Source organism: Zootoca vivipara, chromosome 6 (assembly GCF_963506605.1).
Source record: "Zootoca vivipara chromosome 6, rZooViv1.1, whole genome shotgun sequence".
Classification (NCBI taxonomy): domain Eukaryota; kingdom Metazoa; phylum Chordata; class Lepidosauria; order Squamata; family Lacertidae; genus Zootoca; species Zootoca vivipara.
This window is the reverse complement of record NC_083281.1, coordinates 61,479,038-61,493,993: the sequence shown is the minus strand read 5'-3', so window position 1 is coordinate 61,493,993 and position 14,956 is coordinate 61,479,038. Positions and strand designations below refer to the sequence as shown.

Sequence of the window (14,956 nt, the reverse complement as noted above, 5' to 3'; positions counted from 1 at the left end):
CTCTCGATCAGTGGCAGTGAAAAGCAATGGAGCCTCCGTTGCTCTGTTACAGGTGAGAGATCCCCCCCCAAAAAAAATAAAAGCTCAACAACTTTGAGTTTGCCTCCGCCCCCAAAAAAGATCAACAACTTTGGCTTCCCCCCCTTGGGGGCAGCTAAACTAAATTTGGGGGCACTGGGTGGATCTTTGCACCCCAGTGGCACATATGCCAAAGACGGCCCTGATTCTCCTGGTAGATAATCACATAAAACCTGTTGTTTGTGGTGGGCAGGATTCCCCACTTGGGTAGCATTGGGCAGTCTAGCTCAGCATTGTCTACACTGACTGGCAGAAGCTCTCAAAGTTTCAGGCAGGAGACACTCTTAGCCCTACTTGGAGATGCCAGGGATTGAACCTGGGACCTTCTGCATGCAAAGCAGATGCTCTGCCACTGATCTATGGTCCTCCCCAAAGCCTCTGCACATTTATTTGGGAATGAATCCTATTGAAGACAATGTGATACATTTACTTGTCAGCTGACATGCATAGGTTCTTGGCCTCCTGAGCATGTTGTCGTAATCAAATGCACACACATCCCACCCTGCACAGGAGCCTCCATAGGAAGTAATGGTCAAAAATGACAAAACGAATAATTAAGCCTTGTTTTGACAAAATATTTTATTGAATATAGGTTTTTGTTTCATAATGAAAATTCAAAAAATAGGCTTTTTATTACAAAAAATCATAAAGATATTTTATGACTAATATACAAAAGAGAGCCTTGTTTATTTATAGCAAGAATAAAAGATTGTCTGTGATGTAACTTTAGATTTTTTTAAAAAAAAATATTATAATTAAAAGCTAGGAGAAAGTGTTTATTCATATTTCTGGAGGGTTTCCCTAGCTTTCCTTTAAGCAGGGCTTTAGGTGGGGGTTCTTTAGCGTGGTCAATTGTTTTGTTAGTGACTCTAACGAGGTCCAGTTTGAGATGCAGACAGCTCACCACCACCCCACCACCCAAAAAGCACCATGTGCGATGTTTTCTGTCTAAATAGAGACACGCTATTGAAAAGCAAACTGTCTGAAATGACCCCCACCTAGAGCTGCGCGTCTGTGTGTGTGTGTGCGTGTGTGTGTGTGTCTGTAGGGGGGAAAGTCAATTCAGCATGGATGATGATGATGATGATGATTATTATTATTATTATTATTATTATTATTATTATTATTATTATTTAGAAAACAGCTGTATTCGTATTCATTCAAAATTCTACGGCACTTTCCTTCCCATTTCAGAAAACGTCGACGGTCACTTTGAGCGAAATGATTAGGTGCCATTTCTTCGGAGGCCAGAGGCTATCAAATCAGACATGCAAAACGACTGGAATAAAAGAATGAGAGAGGCACAGAACCGTGGAGAGAAAGAGACGAAGAGAAAACTGAAATTCCGTTGCCCAGAACGTGCTTTGCATGTTCGGTTTACTCAGAAGTAAATCCCACGCGGCGTTTTCGTGAGATGGACTGCCGAGCCCAGTTTGCTTAAGGTCTCAGCCTCGCAACGCAATCCTAGGCAGGCTTTAATCGAAAGTTTCCCCAGGAAAGTGGGCACTGGGTCGTACCCCCCTAACAAGTTATTGCGATGCTCGAGGGTTCATACATTATCTATCAAGCAAGCAAGTGGGTGGGTTAGCAAGTTGACTCCCCAAGTCCAGGAATGAACTCATTCCCTTTGAAGGCGCGATCCGCAAAGCAGTTAAGCAAGCCGCGGCGCTTCCCGAAGATCGTCTTCGAGCTCGAAAGTGAAAATGACTCGAAGTGAAAGCAATCAGCTGAGCTGACTTCGAAGTTAAGGAGTACCGTAACAGGCGTTTACATTCCAGAGATCAAGACAGACGATTTCCGCTGTTTTTTGGAGGGTGGGGAGGAAGACTTGAGAGGGCTGACCCGGGTTAGACGCTGCATGTGAGAATCCCATCCCAGTCTCCCTCGGCAGGCATACCGAGCCACCCACCTGTCCGACGTCTCCTTGGTTTGCAGCGTCTTCGGAACCGACTCAGAGACGCACGGCAGAAGCGAGCGGCCGTCGAGGTTGGGTTTACTGGAAGTGAAACACCGTCTCGGGGAAGCGAAGAGGCACGTAAGACAGGAAAGGGATCCCCAGCTGGTAAAATCTCCCTTGGATTTGGGAATCTAGCACCAGCGAAGCGTTGAAAGCCGTGCGAGTCTCGGCGCCGGCGAGGAGGCAATCGCCAGCGAGGCCGTCCAGTTTGGAGATGCCTTTGGCTGGCCTGTGGAGGGCTTTCTTGGAGAGGATGCTGTCTATGCTGAAGCTCTGAGGCTTAGCAGAACTCCTCGGGGCGTCGGGATCCGCCGGGTTGGCTGCGGGTGCCCCTGAAGGTGCCGATTCCTGGGGGAGCCTCGCCCCAGCACTCCCCAAGGCGCCCTCTCCCTCGACGAGCGCGTGATCCTTCAGGGAAGACTCGGGGCGCGCCGAATGGCTCCTAATAGTCGCGCATCTGGACGGGGTCACCTGGAGGTGATGGCAGAGTCCGCTTGGGCCTGATCCAGGGTCGTTCCCTCCTCCTTTCTCCCCTCCCTTCGCGAGGTCCAGCCTGACCCTGGAGTCTTCATCCTTGCCCAAAGTTGGCGCCAGGTCTTCCTCGAGGGCAGAACTAGTGGTGAGGAGATTGTGGTGATAGTAATGGCGGCGGCTCTCCCGAGGCCTCTTGCTTTGCTCCTCAGGCGCCTCTGCACCATCACCAGAAGAGGCTTCTCCGTCCCTCTCCATCCCCTCAGCATCCTCTCCACCGACGACGCTCCCCGCTGCTTTGGGCTTCCTCTTCCTCCGCCGGTAGTTCCCGTGCTCGAACATGTCGAGGCACCGGGGGTCCAGCGTCCAGTAGCTCCCTTTGCCTGGCCGCCCCTTCTCCCGGGGGACCTTGACGAAGCAGTCGTTGAGCGAGAGGTTGTGCCGGATGGAGTTCTGCCAGCCCTGCTTGTTGTCGTGGTAGAACGGGAATCTCTCCATGATGAACTGGTAGATCCCGTTGAGCGTCACCTTCTGCTCCGGCGCTTCCTTGATCGCCATGGCGATCAGCGCGATGTAGCTGTACGGAGGCTTCTGCGGAGGCTCCTGCCGCGACAGCACCCCCGCCGAGGCGAAGCCCAGAGCCCCGGGGAGCCCTCCCCGCTCTGTCCCGTACAGGTATACCATGGGGGAGCTGCCCAGGGCAGCGGGGAGGGCGCCTCTGTACAGCTGGCTCATGGCAGATCCGAAGTGACTCCGGCTTGCCAGGGCTAAGGAAAAGTGGGGATCCCTCTAGGACTCCCCCAGATCTGCCTGCGCTGCGAGGATCGTGGTGGCGCCCGTCCCTGCTCGCCTCGCTTTGGGCTCTTCCCCTCCTGTCGCTGCTTCATAGCGCTTTTTTCCCCCAAGGGGGGTGGATGGGGGAAAGAGAGAAAGAAGGAGAAGAAGGGGGGCGGGAGGAAATGTGAAATAATTGTTGTAAGTTTGCGATTATATGTTGACTTAGCGCTGGAAAATAAATTGTCTCCGATAAACAGCCGTTTGTGCGCCCTCGGCCCACCCACATTAATTAGAACTCTGCGCGGCGACTGCAGCCGTTCCACGTGGCTCGGCCGTACCAGCCAATGGGTCTCCCCCGCGCTCCCTTCATTTGTTTATAGCATTAGTCTGTTGATAAGTCTGCCCACCCAAGACGAATCAAGCTGTGTTTATTTGGAAAAATTTCCGGGCACCCAATATATAAACGCACTGATCTGATGTTTGAAATCTCACGTCCACCCACCCCCACCCCACCCCGCTCCTTCCTCCCACCCACCCCAACCCCTGGAAGCGCACACAAAAGCAAGAGATCTTATTCGCTGCTGCAACTTAGAAGGGAAAAGACGGGGAGCCAGCAGGGAGCTCGTTATCCTGGCTTTCTGGCTCTCTGTCCATTCCGGGGGTGGGTAAGTGCCGTGGCTCAGTGGCAGAGCATGTGCTCTGCATGCAGAAGGTCCCAGGTTCAATCTGCGGCATCTCCAGGTAGGGCTGGGATATCCCCTGCCAGAATTGCTGGAGAACCACTGCCAGTCAGTGTAGACAATACTGGGCTAGATGGACCAACAATTTGACTCTGTTTAAGGTAGTTTCCTGTGCTTTCTTGCTATATTTCAGTGGGAGAGCATCTGGTCTGCATGCAGAAGGTCCCAGGTTCAGGCCCCAGTATCTTCAGGGAGCTCAGTGTAGACAATACTGGACTTGGTGGACCAATAGACTGACTCAGTAGAATGTCGCTTTCTCTAGCCCTATACTAAACTCCTATCTGTGGCCCTTCGAATGTTCTTGGAACTCCAACTCCCATCAGCCCCAGCCAGCATGGCCAAAAGTTAGGGATAATGGGAATTGTAAGCAGCAGCACCTGGAGGGCCACAGATTCCCCATCCCTACCCTACTGCAAGGACAGCTACGGTATGTGTGCTGCGGCCCTCCAGATGTTGGGAGATTTCAGGAAGAAATAGTTGTGAAATTGGAGACTCCAAGGTAATGGTGGGAAGCTCCAAGGCACTTTAAAATAGAGACAAATGCATGGGAGAAGCAATCAACGGCTACTAGTCATGGTGGCTGCATGTTGCATCTAGTGTACCTCTGAGCATCAGGTTCTGCAGCTCATGAGCAGAAGAAACCCATTGTGGCCGTCTACCACATCTGGGCTTTCCAGAGACATCTGCTGTCACTGTTGGAGCAGCTTGCTGGACTGGGTGGGCCTGGCAACTGATTCAGCAGGGCTCTTATGGTATTATCTTCTTATCTCACTGGACTCCCAGTGCCTTTCATTTTCAGCCAGCATGGTCAAAGATTGTGGGAATTGGCATCCATCAATATCTGGAGAACCACGAGTTGCCCACCCCAGCTCATCTGGATCAGGCCAGAACACCTTCCTGTTTCAGCAGTGGGTTGCCAGATGCTTCTTTGAGAAGAAGCCCACAAGCAGGGTATAAAGGCAACAACCCCCCCCCCCGCCGCCGCCGCCGCCGCCAACTTATTATGAGTATATGGATTTCTTCCAATCCAATAATTGGTCTAATGGGATGTCCCTTTGAAGAATCTATGCTGGCAGCCAGCAGCAGCACATCTTCTGAATAAATTCCATAGATTAATTCTGCCTGGTTTGTGAAGATGGACATTCTTTTGTCCTGCAGTCAGTGTCACTGAACAATCCCAGTTCTGGAGTTACTCTTTTTGTAAACTGCTTTGAGGTTTTACTACAATCAAGCAGTATATAAATCTTGTGAAATAAGAAAGGGAGAAAAACGATTCTATGGCCCTCTTTCCACACACCATGCATAATTCTATAAATGTTGTTTCATGTGCCTGCCTTCCTCTAAAACCCAGCCCTGCGCGTATTTATTGGGGGGGGGGTTCAACTGAATTCAGAGGGGCTTACTCCCAAATTGTATTGTATTGCATTGTATTGCAGCCTCAGGGCTCATTCATGCTTGCCCTGTATATCAATCAGATTTTATACCAATTAATTCTCCCAGGTCTGAGAGTGCTTGAAAAAACTTTCCAAAATTTATTTCGGAAGAAGAGAGTGAATATATACATGAAGGACCAAAGCCTGGAGGCTTTGCCATATTCTTTCCCCTGCTATAAGTGACCCCAAGAAAGATGCTTGGCAATGGAGGTTGGTTCATTAGGGCAAATGGGGCACTGCCCCACCAATCTTGGTTTGCCTTCACTTCCTGCTTCTTTACAACCAGTCTAGGCTGTCAGCTTCCTACTTACTCTCAGTGTTGTCCCTTATAGAGATCGGCAGCAAAGATGGCAAAACTAAAATTAGTTGGGTCCACCTTCTGCTGGTCTCTTTGCCTTCTGCCCCACCACTTCCAACAGACACACCAGCCATCACTGGTTCCTAAGCCCCTCTCCCACAACTTATCCTATGTGCAACTGCAGTTAATACAAGAGATGACCTGTGGTGGTGTTGAACGTTTTGGTGCCTGTGGCAGAAACCCAGCATGGGGACTGGAGAAAGTAAAGAGCTTGACCATTTGCTGTCCTTTCATGATTCCCGCCCCCCTAGATCAGCTGCCTCTTGGCAGGTCCATCCACCCCTGGAGAGAACTCAGCAGAACAATCTCGTGTGTGTGTGTTGCATCTCATCCAATAGGTTACATTGACATCCGGAGCTGATTTAAAACTAAGCCAATTGCAACCTTGTAAAAATAGAAAAAAGAAAAACCAGGCTCCCTCTTGTATCTGCTTTTCCTTAAATCAGCCTGTCAGTACCAGTGTAAAACCTGTGTGGCGTATCTGTGCTTGTGAGTGTGTGATTTCTCTCCCATGCTCAACCTTGCACTGGCAGCATTCACACGTGTTGCAAAGAACACAAGAGAGAAAGGCACCACAACACTTCCCCTTTTTTCCTAGAGGCTTTTTCCCTTTTTTTTTACTTCCTAGTGTGAAAACAGGCTGGCATCTGGATTGTGTCAGCTGTAAACATTGCAAATGTAGGAAATAAAAGCATGAAAATAAACTTGTTTTCAACAGAATGTTCATTCTGGTAGCTCACAGATGGGGAACCTGCGGCCCTCCAGATGTTGCTGGACTCCCATCCTCCAGGGCTCCCATCAGGGGTCAGAATATTGTGGGGGCCCAGGTAAGCCCCACCCCTCTTAATGGATCACATGATGCAGTGCGCACACACCATTTGAATGGGAATGCCCATCAACAACTTTGGGGAGGCGGCCCTCTCAAATATTTTATTGTGGGGGTCAAAGCCCCCATGGCCCCTAGCAGTTGGCTCCTATGGTTCGGTTCCCATCCTCTATTCACCTTGCTGTCTGAGGCTGATGGGATTTGAAGTCCAACAACATCTGGAAGGTCACAGTTCTCTGTGTTGGTTCTGCAACACTCCCTGTTGTCCGTGTGGTTTGGTGACCAACCACCACAAACTGACAATAGAGAGTCTCTCCTGATTTGCCTTGAGATGTGAGCCTGCAATGCATTTGAACCCTCACATGAAGCAGCATGGGGAGGTGGCTCAAAGATCATGAGAAGAACAGGATTTTATGCATGTGGCAGGGATGGCTTGGGTGAGCATTGACAGCCAGCTGACAAAACCCCCACCCCAACAGAGTGGGGAGGGCACTGCCAATCCCCAGAGCTGCCTACTGTTTGCTGTTGCTAACCTACCCTCTCCTGGTGTGTGAGTAGTGACAGGAGCATGGAACAGCAGCCTTGCCCTCTCCCTCTGAAGTAGTGATGTGCATTAGCCCCAGAGACAGAGGCAGTGGAGAATGGACTATTACAGTCAATGGGACACTGCTCAACCAACTTCCACCAGGTGTCACCTGTCTGCCTTCAAGCAACCAGCACTGGCTGTCAGCTTCTTCCTCAGTCTCTGCATTGCCCTTGCAGAACTCAGCAGAGAGAAGAAGATGGTGGGGACACTAGAAAGAATTAGCTTCCCCTGTCATTGACTCTAACTCTGCCTACTATGGACCTCCCCACCATCTACTCTGCCCTATCAGTCCCAATGTCCAGCACCAACCACCACTGGACAGTGGGCAAGCAAGTTCAAACCAAAGTGATTAGGAGGAGTTGGGTCCATTTGGGGTGAAACCCTTTCCACCTCCAAGCCCCTGCCACACCCCACCACCACAAAAGCAAACCTAGAAAAAACCAGTACCATTTTGTTTGTGGGCAAAGAACATCAGTGCTGGAACAAATCCATAAACATGGGTTTCTGTTTGAATGCACAATTATAAATCTTTCAGCGCAACTTGTTAAAACACACACCGTCTCAAGAGTATCTTTTCAATATCCTTTATTTGCTTTGAAGAAGGAAAGCAAGCAGGCCAATTTACATCAGAGCTCTGGAAAAGAACAATATAACCAATCAGAACATGTACAAGCTCAGGAACACAACCTTCCAATGCGCTTGTGTGCTTCAGGTTCTATAAAGAAAAGGATGTGTTAGGAAGCCATACATTGGAGGTGACTAGCCCCCAATTTGAGGGCCTGATCTCCCACCACCATCACCAATCAATTTTGTATTTCCCTACCCCCAAGACCCCACTGGGTTTGGCTTAGGTTATTATATTATGGTTGTGATTTTATGACCTCTGTTTTGAGGTCACACTGAAATGGCAATCCCCAAAACGTCATGAACAGGGGAATACTTGGCAAAGTCCCAGGGGAGCCTGAGTCTCCGTGTGCTCAGGCCTGTTGCTTTATATTATGTACTTTCCTGTTTATAACAAAGAAAGGGATTTATAACAACTTTACAAGTGCACACAGCTGCTTGGTGCTTACATTAGGCATTTGGGATGCTTGGGTTTTGTGTAAACGTTCAGTGGACTTGATATTTATCTCTATTTTTATTTACTGGCGTCATGGGTTGCATCGAAGGTGGTTGCAATTCAGAAAAAAAGGTATGTGGGGGCAGTGTAAGTTTGGCAAAATAGAGGATCGCCCACATGCACACACACGCACACAAACTTTGCTTCCTTATGCCCTCCCTTTTCCTGTCCCACAAGCTCCACACCCCTTTCGTGCAACTTGGATAAGGACAAAATTTAGCACCCTGTGAACCATCTGCAGTGTTTCCATTTTCCAAAAAATAATCAAGTTACTAGTTCCTATCACTTTGGAAATCATGCACATGGGCAAAATCACACAGCTGAATCACACAGTCTGAGCTGGGGGAGAGGAAAGATATTTTCAGAAATGAGAGGCAACACTTCAGTGCTGGGCAGAGGTCTTCACTCTTTGACTTGAATCAAGACATGTTCACATGTTCTTATACATAAATCACTACAAGTGGGGTTAAGCAAATCCAGGTGGTTTGGTGGGGGAGGGGATGTATCAGTGACTTAGCCGTGATATCAAAATGGAACCTCCATATATAAGAGCAGCATGTGGCACCTATGAAAAGGCAAGTACTATGCTAGGGATTTATTACTGAAAAACGAATCTCCCAGGATTGTACTGCTTTTTATATCAGGGTGGATGGGGGCAGGGATATTTTTCAGCCTGAGTTCTGCATGGGGTGGGGACAGGGTGAGGGTGGGCAGCTATAGCTAAGATTTATAAAATGGTGAATAGTGTGGAGAAAATGAATGTGGAAAGATTTTGTTTTTCCTTCTCAGTGCTAGAAATCAGGGTTATAGAATCATGGGTGTCTACCTCCACTGTGGGAGGCAGTGTGCTTCTGAATACCAGTTGTTAGGAATCCCAAGTGCAGAGAATGCTCTTGCGCTCAGATCCTGTTTGTGAGCATCCCATAAACATCTGCTTGGCCACTGTAAGGATGCTGGACTAGATGGGCCACTTCCCTGCTCCAACAAGGTCTTCTTATGAGTTGGTCTTATTAGTCTACTGGTCCAACGAAATTCTGGAACTGGTTGCTCCACAATGTGTGGATGGTCACTACCTTAGATGGCTTTCAATTGGAAGCGGATAAATTTAGAGAAGAGAGCTCTATCAATGATGTAGATGGAGTGTTGGTCTAGGACCAGGGTTTAAATTCACACTCAGCCAAGGAGCTCACAGGGTGACATACGGTAGCGTTGATCCATTACTGTGCCTCTCCGCCTAACCTGCTGCACAGAGTTGGTTGGGGGACTGGTTGAGAAGGGGGAGAGCCATGTATGCCACCTTGAGCTCCTTGGAGAAAAGGGTTTGATATCAATGCAATAAGTAAATTCAATGTGTGCGTGTAAAAAATATCAAAGTGCAGAACTTTATACGCCCAAATGGCACCATCCATATAAAGGAAGTATCAGAAAGCTTGGAAGAACTCCAGCATTTGCAGAAATATTTATGGGGACAAACCAAAAAGGGAAGGGCAAAGGCAGAGGAGAGAAGGTCACAGATGAGAGCTGGGAGGGTCTGCCATTTTCTTTGGAGGCCAGGATTAAGAGCTAGCTTTGGATAGGGAGGAGATTCTGTATCCATGCACAGTTTTTGCATTTTAGATACTCTGCTGCTGATTTTTCCCCCTTATATTTTTTATGATGATGATGATGCTGCCATTACAATACAGTAATCTCCATTTTATTATGCATTTCACATTATAATATATGTATCTGCATAACTGTTTTGATTTTTATGTTGTCTAGATGTTATATTATGTTGTGCTATGTTATGTTATGTTTTATGTTACGTAATGTATTTGACATTTGTATTCTATTTGTAAACCACCCTGTAGTTTTTTTTGACAAAGTATATAAATTTATTTAGTTTTCCTATCATTTGAGAAACAGAAAAATGTGTGTTCATGAGATACACACACACTCTTGAGAGACTGTGTGCAGGCACAATGATATGTATATCAGCCCAGTCCTATGCATATTTACTTAGAAGAAAACCTATTAATTTCAATGGGTTTTACTCCCAGCTGATGTGCTATCAATGGGATTTACTCCCAAAGATCTGTGGATCGGATTGCAACTTGTATGTATTTGTTTACACACACACACACACACACACACACACACACACACACACACCCCCCACAGGAGGAGGAGCACACTTAATATCTGAGTACATATTCATTATGGTTTAGGTATGATGCAAAGCCATGTACTTGCATCATTACTGAAATAGTTTTAAGCTTGAGAGGGCTGCTTTGAAAGCAGGGCCAAAGCTGTGAACATCAAAAGCTGAGTGCAAGTCAAACCCCCTTGTGCTTTATTAAACATTTGAAGGATAAATAAAAACAGAATGGCTACTAGATGGGTATGTAATAAATAATACCTATTAAGAACACAGGTAAACGTACATCCATAATGTAATATGCCCATTGCAGAGCTTGAACCTGCAGAGAGGAAACACGTGGATTTTAAATCCAAATTCACTGAAGAAAAAGGGGAAAAAGGAAAATATTCCACCCGCAGTATTTCTTAGCCGGAAATAAATTCTGTTAAAATAAATGGGATTACTTTCTGAGGAAGGAATGTCAAAACCAGGAGGGAAAGAGTGGATCGAATGGATGCGGCTGCCTCCTCTTCAGTCTTCCTGAAGCTACCAGATCCCTGCTCCTGAACATAGTAAGCAATTAAGTCCACTTAATGATTTCGGTGTGGTTTCCATGATTGAGGACCGGCGAGCATCTGCTGTGTAAGGGCACTGGGCAGCCAGGGCGTGGGACGAGGTTGATGAAAATAGGATCTTGACTCAGGAGCTAGTCGTACGAAGTACCCCCGCCCGCTCCCCACTGAACATCAATTCGGATCATAAAAGTGAATTCGGATCAAAGTTCCGGGTGGTTCTGGCTTCTCAGCTGGCTGCGGAGCTCAGATCGCGGGGAAACCGAAGTGAAGTCCCCAAGGAAGTTACCATCTCTCCTTTTTTTTCTCTGCTTAACCCTTTCGTGGGAAAGACGGATGGAATATCGGTGCTCTCTCCGCGACAAAAGGGTGGTGGGAGGATTCAAAAAGGACCACAATAAATAAAACTCCTTTAGAGCGTTTTAGGAGCAGGTTTGCACGCGACTCCAGAAAGAAACGACGCTGGCCACGTTTGTAAGGGTGGGGTGGGTGGGACACTTAAAAAGGGGGGGAAATGCGGCAGTTCCCTAGAATGAGGAGAAATACGGTAACACACTAGAGACACTAAGGCCACCAATCAGAGGCCCCCGAGCTTGTGATTGGCTAATTTGATGTATCATCTCCATTGCCGAAAATGAATGAAATTGGCTAGAACGCCTCGTGGCTGGAGAGAGAGGAAACTTGAAGAAGAAGAAGAAGAAGAAGAAGAAGAAGAAGAAGAAGAAGAAGAAGAAGAAGAAGAAGAAGAAGAAGAAGAAGAAGAAGAAGAAGAAGGAGAAGGAGAAGGAGAAGGAGAAGGAGAGAGGAGGAGGAGGAGGAGGAGGAGGAGGAGGAGGAGGAGGAGGAGGAGGAGGAGGAGGAGGAGGAGGAGGAGGAGGAGGAGGAAGAAAGAAAGACGTGATTAAATGGTTTCTGAGCATATGCAAAGAGCTTTCCCTCTGAGCATCAGTAGCAGCCACCGCACTTAGGAGTACAGAGCATAGCTGCCAAGTTTTCCCTTTTCTCACGAGGAAGCCTATTCAGCATAAGGGAAAATCCCTTTAAAAAAGGGATAACTTGGCAGCTATGGTACAGAGGGTTTCTAAAGCTTCCACTGAAGCCGGTTTCATTCCTTAGAAATGACCAGCGGGCAGAGAAATAGGAAAAGGTCGTCGCTCGACGGTCAGTCACTTGCTTTGCACACAAAAATTCCCAAGTTAAATCCCTGGCATATCCAGTTAAGAAAGGATCAGGTAGACGCGTGGACGTAGCCAGCCAAAGTTGTGAGCTTTTCTTGGGAAATCAGGGGTAATACCCCATAAATAGGAAATTGCGGGGGGGGGCTTCTGCTGTGGGGGGCAGAACCTTAGATAAGTGAGTACTTTCAATGCTTTACCATAATATTTGTGGATCTAGGGGGGCGGCTACACCCACGGGTAAACGACGATATGGGAAATAGCTACGGGGGTGGGAGCTAGCCGGGTTTTTTTGCTGCTGGTAGAGCCTCCGGGGGGGGGGGGTTCCCAATGCTTGTCATTGAGGCTCCCAGTCTGTGTGGGTGTGTCGGCAGATGTGAATGGAAGGATGCCAAGCTGCATCTTTGACCCTGGTGAAATAAAGCCTAGTTTTGCCCCAGCCCCAAGTAAAATGTGCTTGTATTTAAAATGCATCTCTGGGTTATTTGTGGGGCATAGGAATTCATTCATATTTTTTCCCCAAAATATAGTCTGGCCCACCACATGGTCTGAAGGATGGTGGACCGGCCCACAGCTGAAAAAGGTTGCTGAGCATGGGTAGGCAAACTAAGGCCCAGGGGGTGGATCCGGCCCAATCTCCTTCTAAATCCTGCCCGCAGACAGTCCGGGAATCAGTGTGTTTTTACATGAGTAGAATTGTCCTTTTATTTAAAATGCATCTCTGGGTTATTTGTGGGGCATAGGAATTCGTTCATTCCCCCATATATATATATATATATATATATATATATATATATATATATATATATATATATATGTATAGTCTGGCCCCCCACAAGGTCTGAGGGACAGTGGACCAGCCCCCTGCTGGAATAGTTTGCTGACCCCTGAGGCTGAGGGATCTTCTCTCCCCCCCCCAAAATAAAATATTTCAGAAAATCAGTCACCCCCTAAGTTGATAGGCGTTGCCATTCAAATAATGTTTGTACCATGTCATGTGATTGATTATGTGGGGCGGGGCTTACCTGCCCCCCCCCCAAATATTTTATGCAAGTTGCCACCCCTGGAGAGCCCAAAGAAACTTCCCCTATACCAGCCTGCTGTCCTTTGCCATACAGCCTTACCACTTTCCATTCAGCTTTTCCCAGAGGAGGAGGATAATTCTATAGTGGGGGTGCACAGATAGGTAGTCTTAATTACAAAGAAGTATATAATGAATTTCATTGCTCCAATACCTTTTATTTCCAGCTAGCAAGAGTTCGAGAAACACTGTGCTTCTCATTAACTGAATTAATTGAATTAGTATTATTGTTTAATATATTTTTTGATTGATTTTCCAATATCGTTCCATTAGCAGCCTGATTATGACAATACCAATTGTGTCCAATTAATACAATTATTAATGCCAATTATTCAAATGTCAAATCATACAAATCATACGTTTTAATTAAACTGGCCCCCTCGCATGCTAGAGGGGGCCTGTTTAATCTAATTGAATTATTATTAGTACTAGTTGGGTACCACCCACACTTTGGAACTCCCTGCCTATTGACATCATGCAGATGCCTTCGCTGTACTCTTTTCAGTGCATGCTAAAAACATTTCCATTTAGGCAAGCCTGCCCAGATATGTAGAAAGTTTATGGATGTTTTCATCTGTTCTTAACTTGTAATTGATTTTAATTTCTAAAAATGTTTTAAATAGTTGTTTTCAACTGTTTTTCCTCTTAATTAAAAAAATGCAGATTGCTTTGAGAGATTTTTTTATTTAAAAAAATCAAGTGGTATATGAATCTTATGAAATCAATTAAAATAAATTAAAATATTACTATGTATCATAATCAGCGATAATTCAAGATTGTAGTGCTCCTGTACAAAGCCCTAAATGGCACAGGAACCAACTGCTTGCAGGTTCACCTCCCCCAATTCCTGCCTGCCAGTGCTTTGAGATCTGCAGCAAAGTCCTCTTCATAGCACAGCCAGTGAGTATGGCTTGGGACAGGTCCTTCTCCATGATGGCACCTCTTCTGGAACTGCCTCCCTGTGGAAGTGCACCTGCTTCCTACATTGTTCACATTTTTGTGGGCTAAAGACATGTTTGCTCTTGAAACACAAATGTCTGTGGCATGAGTTGCTAACCTTTTGCCCTCCAGATGTTTTGGTGAACTACAAGTCCCATCATCCCTGACTACTCGCCATAGGAGCCACCTTCTAGGGGACAAAGGCCTCGCTGCCCCCCTAAAATATTTGAGGGGCCCATGCCCCCCCAAAGTTGATGAGTATTGCCATTCAAATGGTGTGAGTGCACTGCATCATGTGATGGAATGTGTTGAATATTTTATTCAAGTTGGCACCTATGATACTGCCGGGGCCTGATGGCAATTGGAATCCCGCAAAATCCAGGAGACTACTAGCCCCCCACCTCACCCCTAGTATATTGCAATGTTGACATTACAGTTGTACCTTGGTTCTCAAACAGAATCCATTCCAGAAGTCCATTTGACTTCCAAAAATGTTCGGAAACCAAGGCACTGCTTTGGATTGGCTGCAGGAACTTCCTGCACTCAATCAGAAGCTATGGAAGCCTCGTCGGACGTTCGGCTTCCTGAAAAAGTTCGCAAACTAGAACACTTACTTCTGGGTTTGCAGAACATCAGGAGCCAACATTTTTGAGTCACAAGGCATTCGAGAACCAAGGTACGACTGGACTTGCATTTAGTGTTGAATAATGTGTTTTCAAAGATG

At 46.9% G+C, this 14,956-nt stretch overlaps 1 protein-coding gene across 1 annotated transcript; it reads right to left on the bottom strand.

Moving 5' to 3' along the window:
• Positions 1-1,717: 1,717 nt before the first annotated feature.
• Positions 1,718-3,521, bottom strand: FOXL1 (forkhead box L1). The gene has a single exon (XM_035120045.2). It carries the CDS (start codon positions 3,239-3,241, stop codon positions 2,072-2,074), a length of 1,170 nt encoding a protein of 389 aa, XP_034975936.2. The 5' UTR covers positions 3,242-3,521; the 3' UTR covers positions 1,718-2,071.
• Positions 3,522-14,956: the final 11,435 nt, after the last annotated feature.